A 15,961-nucleotide genomic window follows, 5' to 3' on the forward strand; every position below is an offset into this window, starting at 1 on the left:
GCGTACGTTCTCGGTGGCTAACCTCGTGAAAGTGCGTCTTCAAGTCAGTTTCCTAAACGGGAGTAACGTGGATCACTACTTGGTAGGGGAGCTAAGCCTTGCTTGCATGAATGGTAACATAAGGAAATGGTGACGTTTCATTTTATACATTGGGTACGCTTGTGACTTTTGCATTACGTTGTTCTGTGATAACACTGCAGTTGGCCTGCTTTAAAAATTGAAGCAACAGGTAGTGTGCTAAGTTCGTTTGGGAAACCGCATGCAAGTCGTGCCTTAGACAGCTGTCTACAGAAATGCAGGTTATGGTATACATATTTCAATCTAAGCCGACTATTATTATTATTATTTTTTTAAACATAAGCGATGTGAAGCTTATAGCCCATGGACTGCAGTTGCGGACAGGACTACACCTCCCCACTGTCCTCCATCCCCAAAATTTAAACGCATTGAGACAGTGTCTTTCAATAGACGAGCGTAAAATGGGAAGGTGTTCCATTCTATAGTGTCACCGTGTTGTCCCATAACCTTTGGGAAACTACAGCGGCAGCATTTCGATAGGGCTGAAATGCAATAACATCCTCGTACTTAAATTTAGATGCATGTTAAAAGAACTCCAGGTGGTCCAAATTATTCAGGAGTCCCCACTACGGTGTCCCTCATAATCAAATCATAGTTTTTTGCATGTAGAACCCATAACTTAATTAAAAATTTTAAAGTTTGGGAAGTTGTTCTCATTTGAGTTACTGTTGAACTTCGATATAATGAAGTTGGCAAAATAGGTAATTTGCTTGTTACATATTGAAATTTCGTTACAGTGAAATCAGAATTTTTATGCCAAAAAAGTGTAGTCACCAATAAATTTTTCTTACACGGACGGGGCCGCAAAATTTTCTTAGTTATTAGGCCGTTGGAAAAAGCAAATTTGAATGAAGAAGACAATTTTCTTAAATTTGATAGTGGGCAACGAAAAATCTGGTTTTATGCCATGTCGTTGATATCTTTGCATTGGCGGTAACAAGCAAAGCCAGCCACGCTTTCGCATCCACTCCGCGCTCGTGGCCGATAGCGTTGCCCACAGAGGGATGATGCTGTCGTGAAAAGTGCTGGCAGCGGGTAATGAATGCGTCGCCTGCCTTGCTTCATTGCATCTCCTAAACTCGAGATTACGCGGCCTCCAGCACTAATTGCGCCGGAAGACAGTGCGCGATCACATGCCATCCCGGCACACTCACCCTTTACCTGTAAAACAAGGTGCGGTGGCTGTGTATGCACGCAGCCGCTCTGAGATCCATGTCCGCATTAGAGAAGGGAGGCGTGCACCGACCCCCTCCCCACCCCGCTTGCACCTGCTTGATCGCGTTATTGTGAGTACGCTCCCCTACCCCCTTTTCCCATTGCTCAGAAGATGGCGCTTGCTAACCTGCCATCCTTCTTGGATTACCCTCGCACACTTTTTCTCAAACCTAGAGCGCGCAGGGCGTGATAGGATTTCATCTTGCTTGGACTTTATACGGAAGATGCTACTGCTCTGCCAGGGTGCCTGCTGCAGCTCGCGCAGTGCGTGATTTGAGAGGCGCAATCGCAAGCAGCTGCATGTAATTTAGCCATTTGGCCATCTGCATCTGCAGAAGTTTCCATTTATTGTTTCTATATTCCTTTGCGGCGGCAGTGAAATTTTGTTACATTGAAAGTGGGTACAAACACACTTCATTATATTGAGGTTCAGAATACATGGTGTTCTATGAACAAAAAGTTATATAGAAAGTTAAATGCTTTGTTATATGAAGAATTTTGTTGTATTGAAGTTAGTTATATTGAGGTTTAACTGTATTTGCAACCACAGTTGTGTAGCATGTTTGCAGTGTTGTGCATGTCATGTTGTACGCAAATGCGGTGCATTCTCAAGTAGTAGTACTAAATGCATTTTGCATGAATCAAGTAAGCTGTGCAGCTGAGGTGCCAGTTGTTTCTAACGTGTGGGGGTGCAAGCCCTGTAGCATAGGGCGATGCATGCACGCATGTTTCCGGGCCCAGGAGCAACATACTGTTTTGATTTTGGATGTTAGAATAAATCAATCAATACTACCTTATGTACTCAGTTGTAGGCTGATACGTTGAGGGAGGATGTATGAAAGGCGGTGTCGGCTCAGTTTCGAGAATGCGCGCTTCCGCAACTCCCAGACTCTAGTGATTGTAGAAAGCTCGAAGCCACGAGGCGAAAATATATGTTGCTGATTTTATCTGAACACAGTGAGAACAACAAATGTCCGTAACAAGAGAGATCATGCAGGCGAAGGTGATAGAGGTCACATACGTTCTGAATCATTGCTCATGACAAGTTTGGATGCCTGTCTACTCTGGCATGTCTACTTCGCTTAGTCAGGTAGGGAGCTGTGTCGCAGAGGCATGGGATGAAATTCTGGCCGATTCGATAATTTTAGAATTCTGTAAGTGCAACATTTCGACGATGTTTCATGTTATTTTTGTTGTCGAATGCTTTTTTTTTCGTTTGAGGAAAGTATTCTGTTTTTTTTTCCCTCACCTTCCGAATTTTTGGTGTTTGCCTAAAGGGCCAGCCTAGATTTAAATAAATGTGGTAGTTAACTTGGTTAACAGTGCCTTCGAAAAGGGTGTAATACACTCCTGCCGTAAAGCCTAAGTCTACTGTGGTTCCACACAGTGTCGACATATGCATGATGTAGGCATCTTGCAAAAGAAATGCTTCGTAGTCTTGATTTTACGTTCATTTTTATGGTTGATGAAATGTGCGTTGACCACACATGAGCAGAAGAATAATTTGCAAAAAAAGAAAAAAGAAGTGATGGACAGTCTCTGCTGCCGAATGGGTTGAGGCACTCACCTGTGGTCACATTATTCTCTTCCAGGCGTCTTTAGGGGAGAAAGCGTGGTATGCTGCGCAAGCAAATGATTGTAGCAACAACCCATTGCCCAACCCCATTGGACGGCCCCGCTCATATAGTTCTTCCACTAACCACTCCTCCGAGTCGTTACCACTGCACCAGAAGGCCCCAGGCTCTGAACGAGAAGACCGTGAGGTGAGCCCCTCCAACCTTCCCATGTTCGGTCACTGGATAGCTTGCACGAGACACCACAGACGCAGCTTCTTATTGCGTTGGTCCTCCAACATGGTAACTAAGATGACAATGTATAGTATTCAGTGCCACGGGTAACCTCGGTCGATGTCATTGAGGAGTTGTTGGAATGCTGCTGGGCACAACTGCCAGAGACTCCAATACGCGTGGCTTCTCGCTGTGCTGGTTGTCCAGCATGGCAGTTAGGACAATGTCAGTGCAAGCCATCTATACCAACTACTCCAACTTCCTGTTCAGAAAGTCGATCGGAATAGATTAGTAGGCGAGTCCAGAACAGGTCGGTGCACACGTTGTGAATCCGCGATGCTTAGGCAGTGCACGTTTCATCTTGTAGGCAAGCATTCGCAAGCAGCTCAAGGCCATTGACAATGAGCCCATGGCGGACCCCCTGGAGAAGGCGCGCCTCAAGCAGGACGTCTGGCTGGTACACGGTCTCACACCACCCCCGATGACGTCTACAGCCTCCTCCTCCTCGTCCTTTTACCACTCTACAAACACAGTGGAATCGGTTGTTGGTGAGTTCATCTTTTCCATTTTGACGTGTGCGCCCTCTGTCAAAAGCGCATAGGACTTACGGCACATTTGAATGGAGTCGTTTTTTTATGCTCTGAAATGTGGCTCCTGTGGCGTTGCTTGTGCAGTAAAGCTTTGGGAAGCGAGCAGAGATTAGGGTATTGCCCGAGAACAGTCGATGCTGTCCTCTCGTCTCTAGCATCGCATGCGCAAAGAAAGCGTCGTCTGCTCTCGCTCGTGGCAAATAAACACACATACAAAGACTATAAGGCAAATCCTTATGAATGCTCCTATGTGGGAACCAAAGTGTCTTTTTTTTTTTGTGGTCTTTCAAAAGCATTGAGGTCACCTCAAACCGGATTGAGCATCTCGACAAAGCCTTGGCTTTGTGCAACCCATAGTTGGTGTTGGTCACATGCGGTGTTGTTTGTACTTTTGTTGAAGGATCTGTTGCTCCTGAGAGTATTCAGAGTTATGCGTCATTCATGATATGCTTCTTTAATAGGATTCATTGCTAACGCCTATGAACCAAGAAACTTGCAGCACCATGAAGTATGTGGGGGGTCTCATGTGTACACAGTAGTGCTAAAAAACAAAAGGGCATGTATTGTACCTTTTATACAATAATCCAGCTAGCTGATGTACAATAAATGTAGCATGCTGATGAAACACGTTGACAAATCAGGGGGCTCGCCACGCCAAAATACCGAGCAAGCGATACAGAGTTCCCCCTGGCACCTGAGTATACGCTACATCTGGAAGTGCTAGCATAGAAACACTACTGTCATCTCTCGTACCACTCTGCAGCTACACCGACTCTCAGTGCTGCATGTGCTACGTGGGGAAGCTGGATTGCAGGATACATGAGAAGAATGCGGGGAAAGCAACATCAGGGGATGCAGGAGAGTCTGTAATGTTCCCACGAGGATATGTCTCTGCGGTACAATATGTAGTTTGAAAATGTGCTCTGAGGGAGGCATGCGCCCGATTTCACGAAAAAAAGTTGTGTCGGCTTGATCTGTGTGTGGATTGTGAATTGTTTGTGTGTCCATTTTAATCGTCTTCTGTAAGGTTTGACTACATGTTCAAGGAATTGAATTGAAAGAATGGCATTGGACATTAGGCCCAACATTGTTTACTCAATGTTCACCTCTAAATTTCGATGTTTCCTAATGTCAAACAATGTAATCAGTTGAACGAATATTCATGAATGTTCAGCTCAATGTTTTACTTAGTGTACTAGTTTGTGAGAGATTTGAAGCTTTCATTTGTTGGGCCTTGTGAGAATGCAAATCCGCTCTATGCCATTGCAGGTGTAGCACTTGACGACCTTAGCCTGGAAGACATCAATGTTGAGGCTTCTTTAGACAAGGATCTAGAAAATGATTCCAACCCCGTGAGCACATCAATAACGCAAGGGCTAACGAGTTCAGGTAAGCAGCAGGGAGTTTGTGCTGGTGTTTGTGTGTAGAAATTGCATTGAATCAATTTGGCAGTGGTGCGGCTGTTAAGCTCGGTTGGATGTTGTTGAATAAACAACAGCCTCTAAAATAGCTGCTGTTTTTCTTCTATGTTTGCATGCTTTGTGAAGCTATCGTTTCAGCATAAGGATGCGATAAAATTTTCTTGTGCAGGTTTGCTAGGAAGTTCTGCACCTATGAACATTCCGGGGGCAAGCGGCATGCACTGCAATCGGCGGCTCGGCAGCAACATGTCACCCCCCGTGGGCTCTCTGCCCCACAGCCTTGGCCTGCAGTCCAGCCACGACCATGCTATGGACAAGGTGAGGGAAGGTATAGGTTAGGTTGCATAGTAGGTTAACATTCCAGGTTTGAGAGATTCGTGCTAGAAACTAGGAATAATGACACAGAATCTTGAGAAGTAGCCAAGTCTATCAGTTGATCAACCAGACATTCGATTAATCAAATGTTCCTGTTTTTTTTTTTTTTTTTTTTTTTTCATACACAGGCGGCTGCAGCCTTTTACAGCCACTCCGGTGGGGCGGGCTCCTTCTCGGGACCCAAGTACCCGGGCTTCCCGGGCATGTACGACTTCAGCCAGGGGGCACTGTCGTCCCCATCTTCGTCACACTTGCTCTGGGATGACCGAATGGCCCCCAAGGCGCCCCCGGGGCTGCACCAGCCCATGCCGGGCTCGTGGGAGGAAGGCCTGGTGCAGGCGCGAGTCGTGAGTCCACTTATCAATAATAGCTAGGGCTAGTGTACCAGCTCTGCATTGGGTCATTCCTGTGTGAATGTGTGTGGGACTGACATCTTGCAAGACTGCTGGCGGTTGTCAAGGCTAGGGTGTGCCACTGCTGAACTGAATTTTAATGTTGGCAACACACGCGCTCACTTTTTCTTTCCAGGACACGACGGTGGACCTGAGCATGTTTTCATGGCTTCAATTCCTAGCTGCTACAACTGTATTTTGATTGGGCTAAAGTGTGAAAAACGCTCATGTGTGTTTAAATTCCCAGTGCATGCTTAAATAAAGCATCAGGTGGTCGAAATTGACAAATCCACCGCATGGCATCCTCTTGTAGCCCGGCTGTTCCTTTGGTGCATAAAGGTCAATCAGTCAAATGACTAATAGGTTGAGTGGTCAATCACTCTGAAATGTCCCGCAACCAGTATAGAAGGGTTTGGAGAAGCAGGGGATTGAAGCGGGAGAAAGACAAACAAGCTTGATAAATTGAGAAGGTAAAAAAAATAAGATAAAATTTGGCATTGCAGTGTGCAAACGTATGGCAACTACTTACATAAGGCTGTACGTGTATATTTTCTTCAAGTGTGTGTGTGCTTGGATGTGTGGCAGGCGGGGCGAGGGAAGGGCTCAGTACGGTAGTGATTCACTTCCAGATTTTAGCCATTTTTTAGCTTGCACTGATGCATTTGGCAACAGATGTCTCAGCTATGATGTGGTGTAACCCTTTCCCTCTTACTGTCTTTGTTGGCAGGTGTATGAGGCATGGAAGCGGGAAGTAGAAGAGGCCAAGCACAGGGAAAAGATGGCTGAATGCCAACGAGATGAGGTGCGTCCACTTTCCTCAATTTAGCATTTCTTTCTCCCTGCACTCGGAGAACAAGCACTTTTCCTTTTAACCTCATGGTGTGTGCAGGAGGTCATCGCCTTAACATACTGACACGTGTACTTGTATATCTCTATCGGGCGATCACGTTTCACCGCCTAACAAATGTTATCGCACAGCGCAGGACGTGCCTGCATGTATCGGAAGTTCCTCGAAAGTTACCGTATTTACAAGATTGTAAGTTGACCACTTTTTTTTTAATTTGAAAGCCTGAAGTTGGGGGGTCAACTTACAATCGAAACCAAAACATGGCCCCGCCAAAAAAGCGAGACCAACGGGAGCTGCAACGTAGTTACAATTTTATGTTTGCTCTATGGCCCTACCTGTATCTTTTCGCTATCCCGCAAGTTTGTTCGCTTTCGGAAGGGTTTTTCAACATTTTTGAGTTTTACAGTGCATGCAACACTCATGGGGGGGTGTCGATAGTTGATGGAAGCGCCGCTGTTCCCATTTGCGGCGGCACCCTCAGAACGGCGGCGCTTGCGGGGAGTATCAGTAGTTCACGGAAGACAGAGCAGACACCGCTCGCAGGTTTCTCTTTCTCTGTTGAAAGGCATTGGCCTTGGTTTGACACGTTCCACTTGACTGCCGGCTACGTGCTACTTCTATGCTTCCTCAGCTGTCATGAGTGCTCCAGGCCCACTAATCGTTCGGCACTCGTTCACAGCAGCGTTCAAGAGGGCTGCCATCCTTTACGCCGAAGAAACAAATCTCTGCGCAGCGGGCCGCAATTTCGATGTTTCTGAACGGGTTGTGCGAGAGTGGCGACTGCAGTGAAACGAAATTTTCACCTGTGACGGCAAGTGAGAAATTTCCCACGTGCCGAAGTCTGGACGCTTTCCGAAGCTGTAGGCCAAGCTTGCGGCGTATGTCGCTGAAATGCGTGATCGGTCCCTGCCAGTGAAGTGCGACATGGTCATGAAACAAGCCTGGACCTTCGCCTTAATTTTAAAGCCCTGCTCCGCCGTGAGTACGAGTGGCTGGCGGCAGAAGACCACGAAATTGCACCAACCGGACCTGTCAAAAGAGCCTCCCTGACGGCTGCGTGTGGTTGGGTGCATTCGGCGTGGGCTGCTGTTCCACAAGATGTCCTGGTGCGGTCGTTTGCCAAATGTGAAATTTCGCTGGACCACGACGCGCTGTGGGACCGCAGCAACGATGACGATGGCAGCACTAGTGAAGGCGAGTAGTCCAGTGACCATGTCAGCTACTAATAAATTTTCGTTATCGAATGCGCCCTGGGGTATGCTATATATATATTTTTTTCCTGTCATGCGATATGGGGGGGTCGACTTACATTCGAGTCTACTTACAATCGTGTAAATACGGTATCGATAGTTCTATCCGCTGTCTGTTTTTACCGAACCTTGTGTGATCCGATTCCCTCGCCTGATGCGAATGGTATAGAACTTTGTGGAAGACACGCGGGTCCGAGCGAGTAGTCTGGAACATTCGACAACTGATGTATAAAAGCCGACGCGCGTGACCCCCTGATCAGATTTTGACGATCACCGACTGTGTTCACCATTGTCGCTGTTCTTTAAATGTAGCCATTTTCTGTGGGCACAGGTTCGCCCAATAAAAGTTAGTTTCGTCTTTCCCAGTATTGCTGCTGTGTTCTTTATATGTCACTACCACGTGACATCTGGTGGAGGTGCTTTATGTTCATGTACCAGACGCCCCCGACAAGCCTTGATCCAAGCCCGGACCACAAAGACAACACCAACGTCGTCCCGGAACATCAAACAAGCCGCCAGCTAAAGCAGCTGCCCCCAGAACACGGACTTCTACCAGAGACGACCAAGAAGATTGGGGCCAAGACAGTCGCAATGGCAGCCGCACCGTCCCCAATAGTTCTGCATCAGCCCAGAGAGCCACCGACGTTCCATGGTTCCACATTCGAGGACGGTTCCACATTCGAGGACACGGAAAGCTGGCTGGAGACGTATGCGAAGGTCGCTACGTTTAACAGCTGGGACAGCAACGACAAGCTGCAACATGTCTATTTCGCATTGGAAGACGCCGCCAGGACGTGGTTAGAGAATTGAGAAGCCGCCTTAACGACGTGGGAGCTGTTCCGCCGCGGCTTCCTGCAGACATTTACAAGCGTCGTGCGAAAAGAGCGAGCCCAAGCTCTACTAGAAACCAGAGCGCAGCTGCCCAATGAGACGATAGCGATCTTCACGGAGGAGATGGCCTGTCTATTCCGCCACGTCGACCTGGAAATGTCTCAAGAGAAGAAAGTTCACCTACTCATGCGTGGTGTGAAAGAGGAACTTTTTGCCGGAATGGTAAGAAGCCCACCGAAGACCGTTGACGAGTTCCTTGGTGAAGCCACGAGCATCGAGAAGACACTGGAAATGCAGAACCAGCAAATCGACCGCTGCACCAACTTAACAAACTATGCCAGACTTCAATTACTGTCCACCGGATAGCAGGACTATCAGGGCGGTCGTATGAGAGGAGCTTCAGAAGCTCTTTCCTTCATCGCAGCCTCAAGTGTCCTCAATCACCGAAATCTTCAAAGAAGAGGTCCAGCGATCGCTTGGAGTTCCCGAGGTGCAACCACAATCACCGCAGCCCCAGCCGGCAGCGGTGACCTAAGCCGCCGCTGCCCGCTGTCGAGGTCCCACTCCACAGCCGCGCCCAGGCCCTGTAATGCCGCAATTCCGTCATCCGCCGCCAGCACGCCCACCCGTCGCCCAACGCAGCTACCCGAGGAAGACAGACGTCTGGCACGCTCCTGACAACCGCCCGCTCTGCTACCACTGAGAAGCGGGTCATGTCTACTGATGATGCCCATACCGGGAGATAGGACTGCGAGGGTTCCCCGTTAACATGCCACGACCACAGCTTGGTGAACGACCTCACGATATCGCAGGCTACCTCACCGTTACTCACTGGAGCTCTCGACAACCGTCCCGTTCGCCATCACCAGGCCGCTACCTGTTGCCGCAGCGGTGTCCATACACTGACCCAACGCGGGGCCGCTCTGCGAGCCCATATCCGCAAAACTAAAAGCAGCAACCGATGGAGGTGCACTTGCTGTTCGTCGAACTGACGAAGATCCTCCGCCACCGACGAAGACGCCGATGAGACTATCTGGATGGCATAAGAACGACACGCTGCCGTCCCGACGAAGTCTGGAAGCAAAGAATATGCCGACGAAAGACGACCTGACGGCGCCACGTACCAGCCAACAGTCAACACGACGCAGCTGTGATCCGACCCCTAGACCGAACTGTAACGTAAGACAAAGAACCACTGACCTCGACGTGCTTCTCGACGGCCACGCGGTCACTGCCTTAGTCGACACAGGGGCCAATTACTGTGTCATGAGCAGACACATCGCCGCCCAGTTGAAGAAAGTTAAGACTGAATGGCAAGGCCCTCAAATTTGGACCGCTGGAGGACACCTCATTATGCTGACTGGAATCTGCACAGCAAGAATTACATTTCGTGAATGTACTTACCCTGCCACCTTCGTTATCCTCCAACACTGTTCACGAGACGTCATTCTCGGCATAGACTTCCTGAACCAACACGGCGCAATCATCGATCTGAAATCAAAATCAATAACGCTGTCGGAAGATCAAGCGATACCGCCGGAGAGCTCTCCTAGTCACCACGCCTTGAGTGTGGTCGAAGATCAAGCATCCCGCCACGCTCCAGCATTATTATTTCCGTCAGCACCGAAACACCTGCCGATGTAGAAGGCGTCATCGAGGGTGACCAACGTCTACTACTCGACCGTGAAATTTGCGTCGCAAGAGGGATCGCTCGACTGCACAGAGGAAAAACAAAAGTGTTGCTGACAAACTTCAGCCAGGAGCTCAAGCACATCAACAAGGGAACGACAATTGCATACATCGAGGAAAGTCTGGAAACCAGCAATGCGTTTGTCCGCTCGGATTCTGCCGCATCTACCCCGACAACCATAGTTCCCGAACCAGACTTCGACATAAATCCAAGTCTCCCCATGATTAATGAGCAACTGGTCAGAAGTCTGCTTCGATGATACACGGACTGCTTTTCGACGTTATCGAGGATTCAAGAAACACCGGTCGCAAAGCACCGCATAATAACAGATGAGTGCGCTTGACCACTTCGCCAGAGCCCTTACCGAGTTTCGACGCGAGAACGGGAAGCTATTAGGCAACAAGTCGACGAAATGCTGTGCGATGACATCATCCAGCTGTTGAAAAGCCCATGGGCATCTCCTGTAGTCTTGGTGAAGAAAAAGGACGGTACTCTGCGTTTCTGCATCGATTACTGTCGACTTAACAAGATCACGAAGAAGGACGTATACCCCCTCCCACGGATAGACGACGCATTGGAATCGGCTCTGCAATGCTAAATATTTCTCGTCGATGGATCTCAAGTCTGGCTACTGGTAAATAGAAGTTGGCGAGAGAGATCGCGAAAAGACCGCCTTCATCATGCCAGACGGCCTCTACGTTTCAAGGTCATGTCATTCGGACTGTGCTCGGCGCTTGCAACGCTCCAGCGTGTCATGGACACGGTGTTAGCAGGATTGAAGTGGCAGACCTGTCTTGTTTATTTGGATGATGTCGTCGTCTTTGCCAAAAATTTCGACGATCACCTTAGGCGGCTTGCGACAGTACTAGAGGCCATCAAGTCATCAGGGGTCACTCTGAAGCGGAAAAGTGCCACTTTGCCTACGATGAGCTTCTGTTCCTAGGCCACGTCATCAGCAAATCTGGAGTATGCCCCGACCCGCAGAAGACAGCTGCCATCCCAAAGTTCCCACAGTCAGTCGACAAGAAGGCAGTGCGCAGATTCCTTGGCATGTGTGCCTACTATAGGCGCTTTGTCAAGGACTTTTCACGCATCGCGGAGCTGCTAACACATCTAACCAAACATGATGTCGAGTTCAAGTGGGAAACGTCGTAGGCCGACGCATTTCAAGAACTCAAACGACTCATGCTGTCGCCGCCGGTACTAGCGCACTTCGACGAGGACGCCGATACTGAAATCCACACTGACACCAGTAGCCTAGGCCTCGATGCCGTCCTAGTCCAGAGGAAAGACGGACTTGAACAGGTTGTAGCTTACGCTAGCCAGTCGCTGTCAAAAGTGGAAGGCAATTATTCTACGACCTAAAAGGAATGCCTTGCCATCGTTTCGCCTACAGCAGAATTCCGCCCTTACCAATATGGCAGGCCATCCAAAGTTGTCGGCGACCACCACGCGTTGTTTGCTAGCTAACTTAAAGGACCATTCAGGACGGTTAGCGCGGTGGAGCCTCAGACTGCAAGAATATGGCGGCCCCATCGATCCCCCGTCCAAGACGACGAGGACGACGACGCCTTCCTTAGAATAATAAGCGCAGAAGACTTCACTAAGCAGCAACGAGCAGACCCGGAGCTGAAAGGCCTCGTCGAGTATTTGGAAGGGAACACCGACGTTGTCCCTAGGGTATTTAAGCGTGGATTGCCTTCATTCTCGCTTCAAAACAACCTACTAGTAAAGAAGAACTTCTCACCAGTCCGTGCCAACTATGTTCTTGTTGTTCCCTGAACACTGCTTCCAGAAGTACTGCATGACGATCCGACCACTGGGCACTTCGGATTCTCCCGTACGCTATCGAGGATACAGGAAAGGTATTACTGGCCACGCCTGATCACTGATGTTTCCCGATACGTCAAGACATGCCGAGACTGTCAGTGACGCAAGACACCAGCGGCAAGGCCAGCGGGATTACTAAAGCCGATTGAGTCTCCTAGCCGACCATTTCAGCAGACCGGGATGGATTTGTTGGGACCCTTTTGGACATCGGCAACCGGAAATAAATGGATAGTCTTGGCGACGGACCACTTCACAAACGAAAGCTCTGCTGAAAGGTAGCACAGCCGCAGTGGCGAAATTCTTCGTATAGAACATCCTGCGGCGACATGGCACCCCAGAAGTCCTCATTACTGACAGAGGAACGACCTTTACAGTGGATCTCACCCAAGCCATTCTGCAGTACAGTCAGACAAGGCACAGGTGGACAGCTGCCTACCACCCACAGACGAATGGTCTTATGGAGCGCCTGAATAAGACCCTCGCCGACATGCTAGCAATGTACGTCGACGTCGAGCACAAGACATGGGACGTGGTCCTGCCGTACGAAACCTTTGCTCACAACACGGTGGTGCAAGAAACAACACAGATCACGGCGTTCAAGCTGGTTTACGGCAGGAACCCGACGACGACTCTTGACGCCTTGCAGCCGCACGTCACTGATGGAAGAGAATCTTGACGTCGCCACCTATCTCCAGCGCGCCGAAGAAGCCCGAAAGCTCGCCCACCTACGGATCAAGAACCAGCAGCGTACCGACAGCCGACGCTACGTTGAGTACCAGCCCGGCGACAGTGTTTGGGTTCGGACCCCGATACGCTGACGAGGACTCGCTGAGAAACTATTGCGACGCTATTTTGGATCCTACAAGGTCATCTGACGTATTGGCGCACTGGACTATGAGGTTGGGCTGGACGGTATTTTGCATTCACAGCGGCACCGTGCATGATCTGAACTTGTCCATGTGGTGCGTCTTAAGCTGTATTACGCATGCTGACGAACATCCTCATTTTGTTGCGTTCTGCTGGGGGTGTTTTAGTTTATTACTTTCGTTTGTTTGCAGCATCGGGTCGATGCTTTCTACGAAGGGGGCAATGACACATGTACTTGTATATCTCTATCAGGCGACCACATTTCACTGCCTAACAAATGTTATCGCACAGCGCAGGACGCATCTGCATGTATTGGAAGTTTCTCAAAAGTTATCGATGGTTCTATCCGCTGTCTGTTTTTACTGAACCTTGTGTTATCTGATTTCCTCGCATGACGCGAATGGTGTAGAACTTTGTGGAAGACACGCGGGTCCCAGCGATTAGTCTGGAACATTTGGCGACTGGTGTATAAAAGCCGACGTGCTTGACCCGCTGATCAGATTTTGACGATCGGCGACTGTGTTGGCCATCGTCGCTGTTCTTTAAATGTAGCCTGTTTCTGTGGGCACAGGTTCGCCCAATCAACATTAGTTTCGTCTTTCACAGTATTGCTACTGTGTTTTTTATATGCACTACCACGTGACAATACATCTCAACTTCTGCGATCTTATCGTAAAGTTTGCGATTCTTAAGGCTTGCTCACAATTGTCCTAGCGACACTGGTAATTTCAAGTTTTTTCATTAGCGCCTAGTTTCAGGCAAAACTTGTTTTGAAAGGAGGAACATACAGTCACTGATTGCTTTTTCAAGGCCTGATTTTTCAGACCCCTCGGTTACACAGACCTGAAGTGAAGCAGGGATACCAACTTGGTGAATTGATGTATAACAGCCACCAATGATTTAACTGTGAAGCATTGCCTGTGTGGCAAAGTGCATTTTGTCCTGCATTTATGTGCCACGGCTCTGGCATGGTGCGCTAACTTTAAGTATAGTTGTAAAGGAGCATGATCAGTAATTCCGCCACGCCCTGTCAGAACAAACTGTTCAAATATTGTGCACAAAACACCTAGTTTTCTTTCCCCACACAGAAACTACTAAATCTACATAAAAATTGATCACACATTTGAGAAGATCATAAAAACTGTATTACTACTAGTAACATAGTTTTTATTATGTTCGGACACACATTAAAGAAAAGCAATGCCTTCTCGAGTAGCAACTCCCTTTAAACATTGAGTTGGACATGGTCACCCTCCCCACCCATGTGCAGGCCCTGGGTCAGATGGCTCTACTGCAGAAGGAGCTGGAGGCCCTGGCGTCTGGGCGGGCGGCCGGCTTTGGGCCCCTGCGGCTGCAGGAGCTCGAGAAGCTGCCGGCCACCCAGCTGCGCCTGCTCCAGGAACAGCTGCGGGCCGACCTGGATGCCGTGGACAAGGTCTGCTGCTTCTTCGACCAGTCTGCTTGACGCGGCGCTCTGGTCACCGCGGTACATTTGCACAGTGCATCCCGGTGCTTCCTGCTGACTCTGGTTAATAACCTTAGACCCGCTGCGGCGGCGCGCAGTAACAATGGCGCTCTGCTGCCAAGGTCGTGGGTTCGTTTCCTGGTGCAGTGGACACATTTTAATGGGGGCAAAAAATGTAAAGAGTGTCCATGCACTTCATGAATTTGGGTAAGCGTTGAAGAGGGAATGCGCAGGTGTTCGGAATTAATAGGAAGCCCTTAAACACACTCTGCAGTTTCGGGACGTGAAGCCACGCATTGCAGTTCTCTGCCAGTATAGACCTTCCCGCTAGTCACGAGGATTTGGTGCACTTCTTGTGCGGCACAATCTGCACATATTTTTTTTTTTTAAATGTTTGGAGCAGTTGCGACTATTGCTACTACTTTCGTAGGTAGTCATTAGTAAACACAAGCTGGTAAACTTAAACAGCGTTGCAAACACAACACATTCAGCCACTTTTATGGTTCAATGCCTCACCTAGTGCACGTAAGGCACTACTACTGCATGCTCTTGCGTCCGTATAGGACACTGGCATAGGCATGGCTACAGGCAAGACGTGTGTCTAAGGATACATGAAAGGAATATTGTGCAGAGTTTCCAGGCATTGATTTAAAGGCAAAGACACTGCGACGCAGTTGCGTTGAGTCCGACGGGGAGGTACAATGATGTATTTGTGCCAAGCACTGAAGAAACAAGGTTGGGGCACAGTGCGAAGTTTGTTCTGGCGTGTGGGTCTGGTTCTGTGGGCTACCCGCCGTTGTTGCTTAGTGGCTGTGGTGTTGGGCTGCTGAGCACGAGGTCGCGGGATCAAATCTCTGCCACGGCAGCTGCATTTTGACGGGGCTGGAAGGCGAGAATACCAGAGTACTTAGATTTAGGTGCACGTTAAAGAACCCCAGGTGGTCGAAACTATTCCCTAGTCCCGCACTATGGCGTGCCTCATACTCAGATTGTGGTTTTAGCATGTAAAACTCCACAATATAATTAATCGGTTCTGTGGGCTGTTACGACCGGCCAGCAGGGTAGCGACCTTCTAGCGTCTCCTGCCCCACTGCGACGAATCGCTACGTCAAGCTAACAGTGCATCACTCTTGGACAGACATGTAGTGCCTGCAAGGCGAGACACAAGGCAGGCCGAGTATTGTTTGTTGGTTCACTGTCGTCTTCACGGACCAATGGGAGCAAGAAAACTCCTGGAAGAGGGTGTTCTAAGGCATTTCCTCACGGACTCTGGTAGCCGTCACGGTCTTTTGACAAATGTTCCAGCTAACTGCAGTGTCATCC

The 15,961-nt window shown here is 49.0% G+C and overlaps 1 protein-coding gene across 2 annotated transcripts in view; it reads left to right on the plus strand.

Annotated features, from left to right (window-relative positions):
* Positions 1 to 15,961, plus strand: part of unk (RING finger protein unk) — a 41,573-nt gene that overhangs the window by 14,017 nt on the left and 11,595 nt on the right. For both annotated transcript variants that reach the window (XR_011896143.1, XM_050173924.3), the window contains exons 7-13: positions 2,886 to 3,056; positions 3,448 to 3,628; positions 4,940 to 5,059; positions 5,261 to 5,409; positions 5,595 to 5,813; positions 6,586 to 6,660; positions 14,444 to 14,608. Coding sequence is in view for 1 of the 2 variants with exons in the window: in XM_050173924.3 (XP_050029881.3) it covers positions 2,886 to 3,056; positions 3,448 to 3,628; positions 4,940 to 5,059; positions 5,261 to 5,409; positions 5,595 to 5,813; positions 6,586 to 6,660; positions 14,444 to 14,608 (1,080 nt within the window). In the remaining variant the exon portion in view is untranslated. The remainder of the gene's footprint in view (positions 1 to 2,885; positions 3,057 to 3,447; positions 3,629 to 4,939; positions 5,060 to 5,260; positions 5,410 to 5,594; positions 5,814 to 6,585; positions 6,661 to 14,443; positions 14,609 to 15,961) is intronic.

The sequence above is a fragment of the Dermacentor andersoni genome, chromosome 8, assembly GCF_023375885.2.
Source record: "Dermacentor andersoni chromosome 8, qqDerAnde1_hic_scaffold, whole genome shotgun sequence".
Lineage (NCBI taxonomy): Eukaryota > Metazoa > Arthropoda > Arachnida > Ixodida > Ixodidae > Dermacentor > Dermacentor andersoni.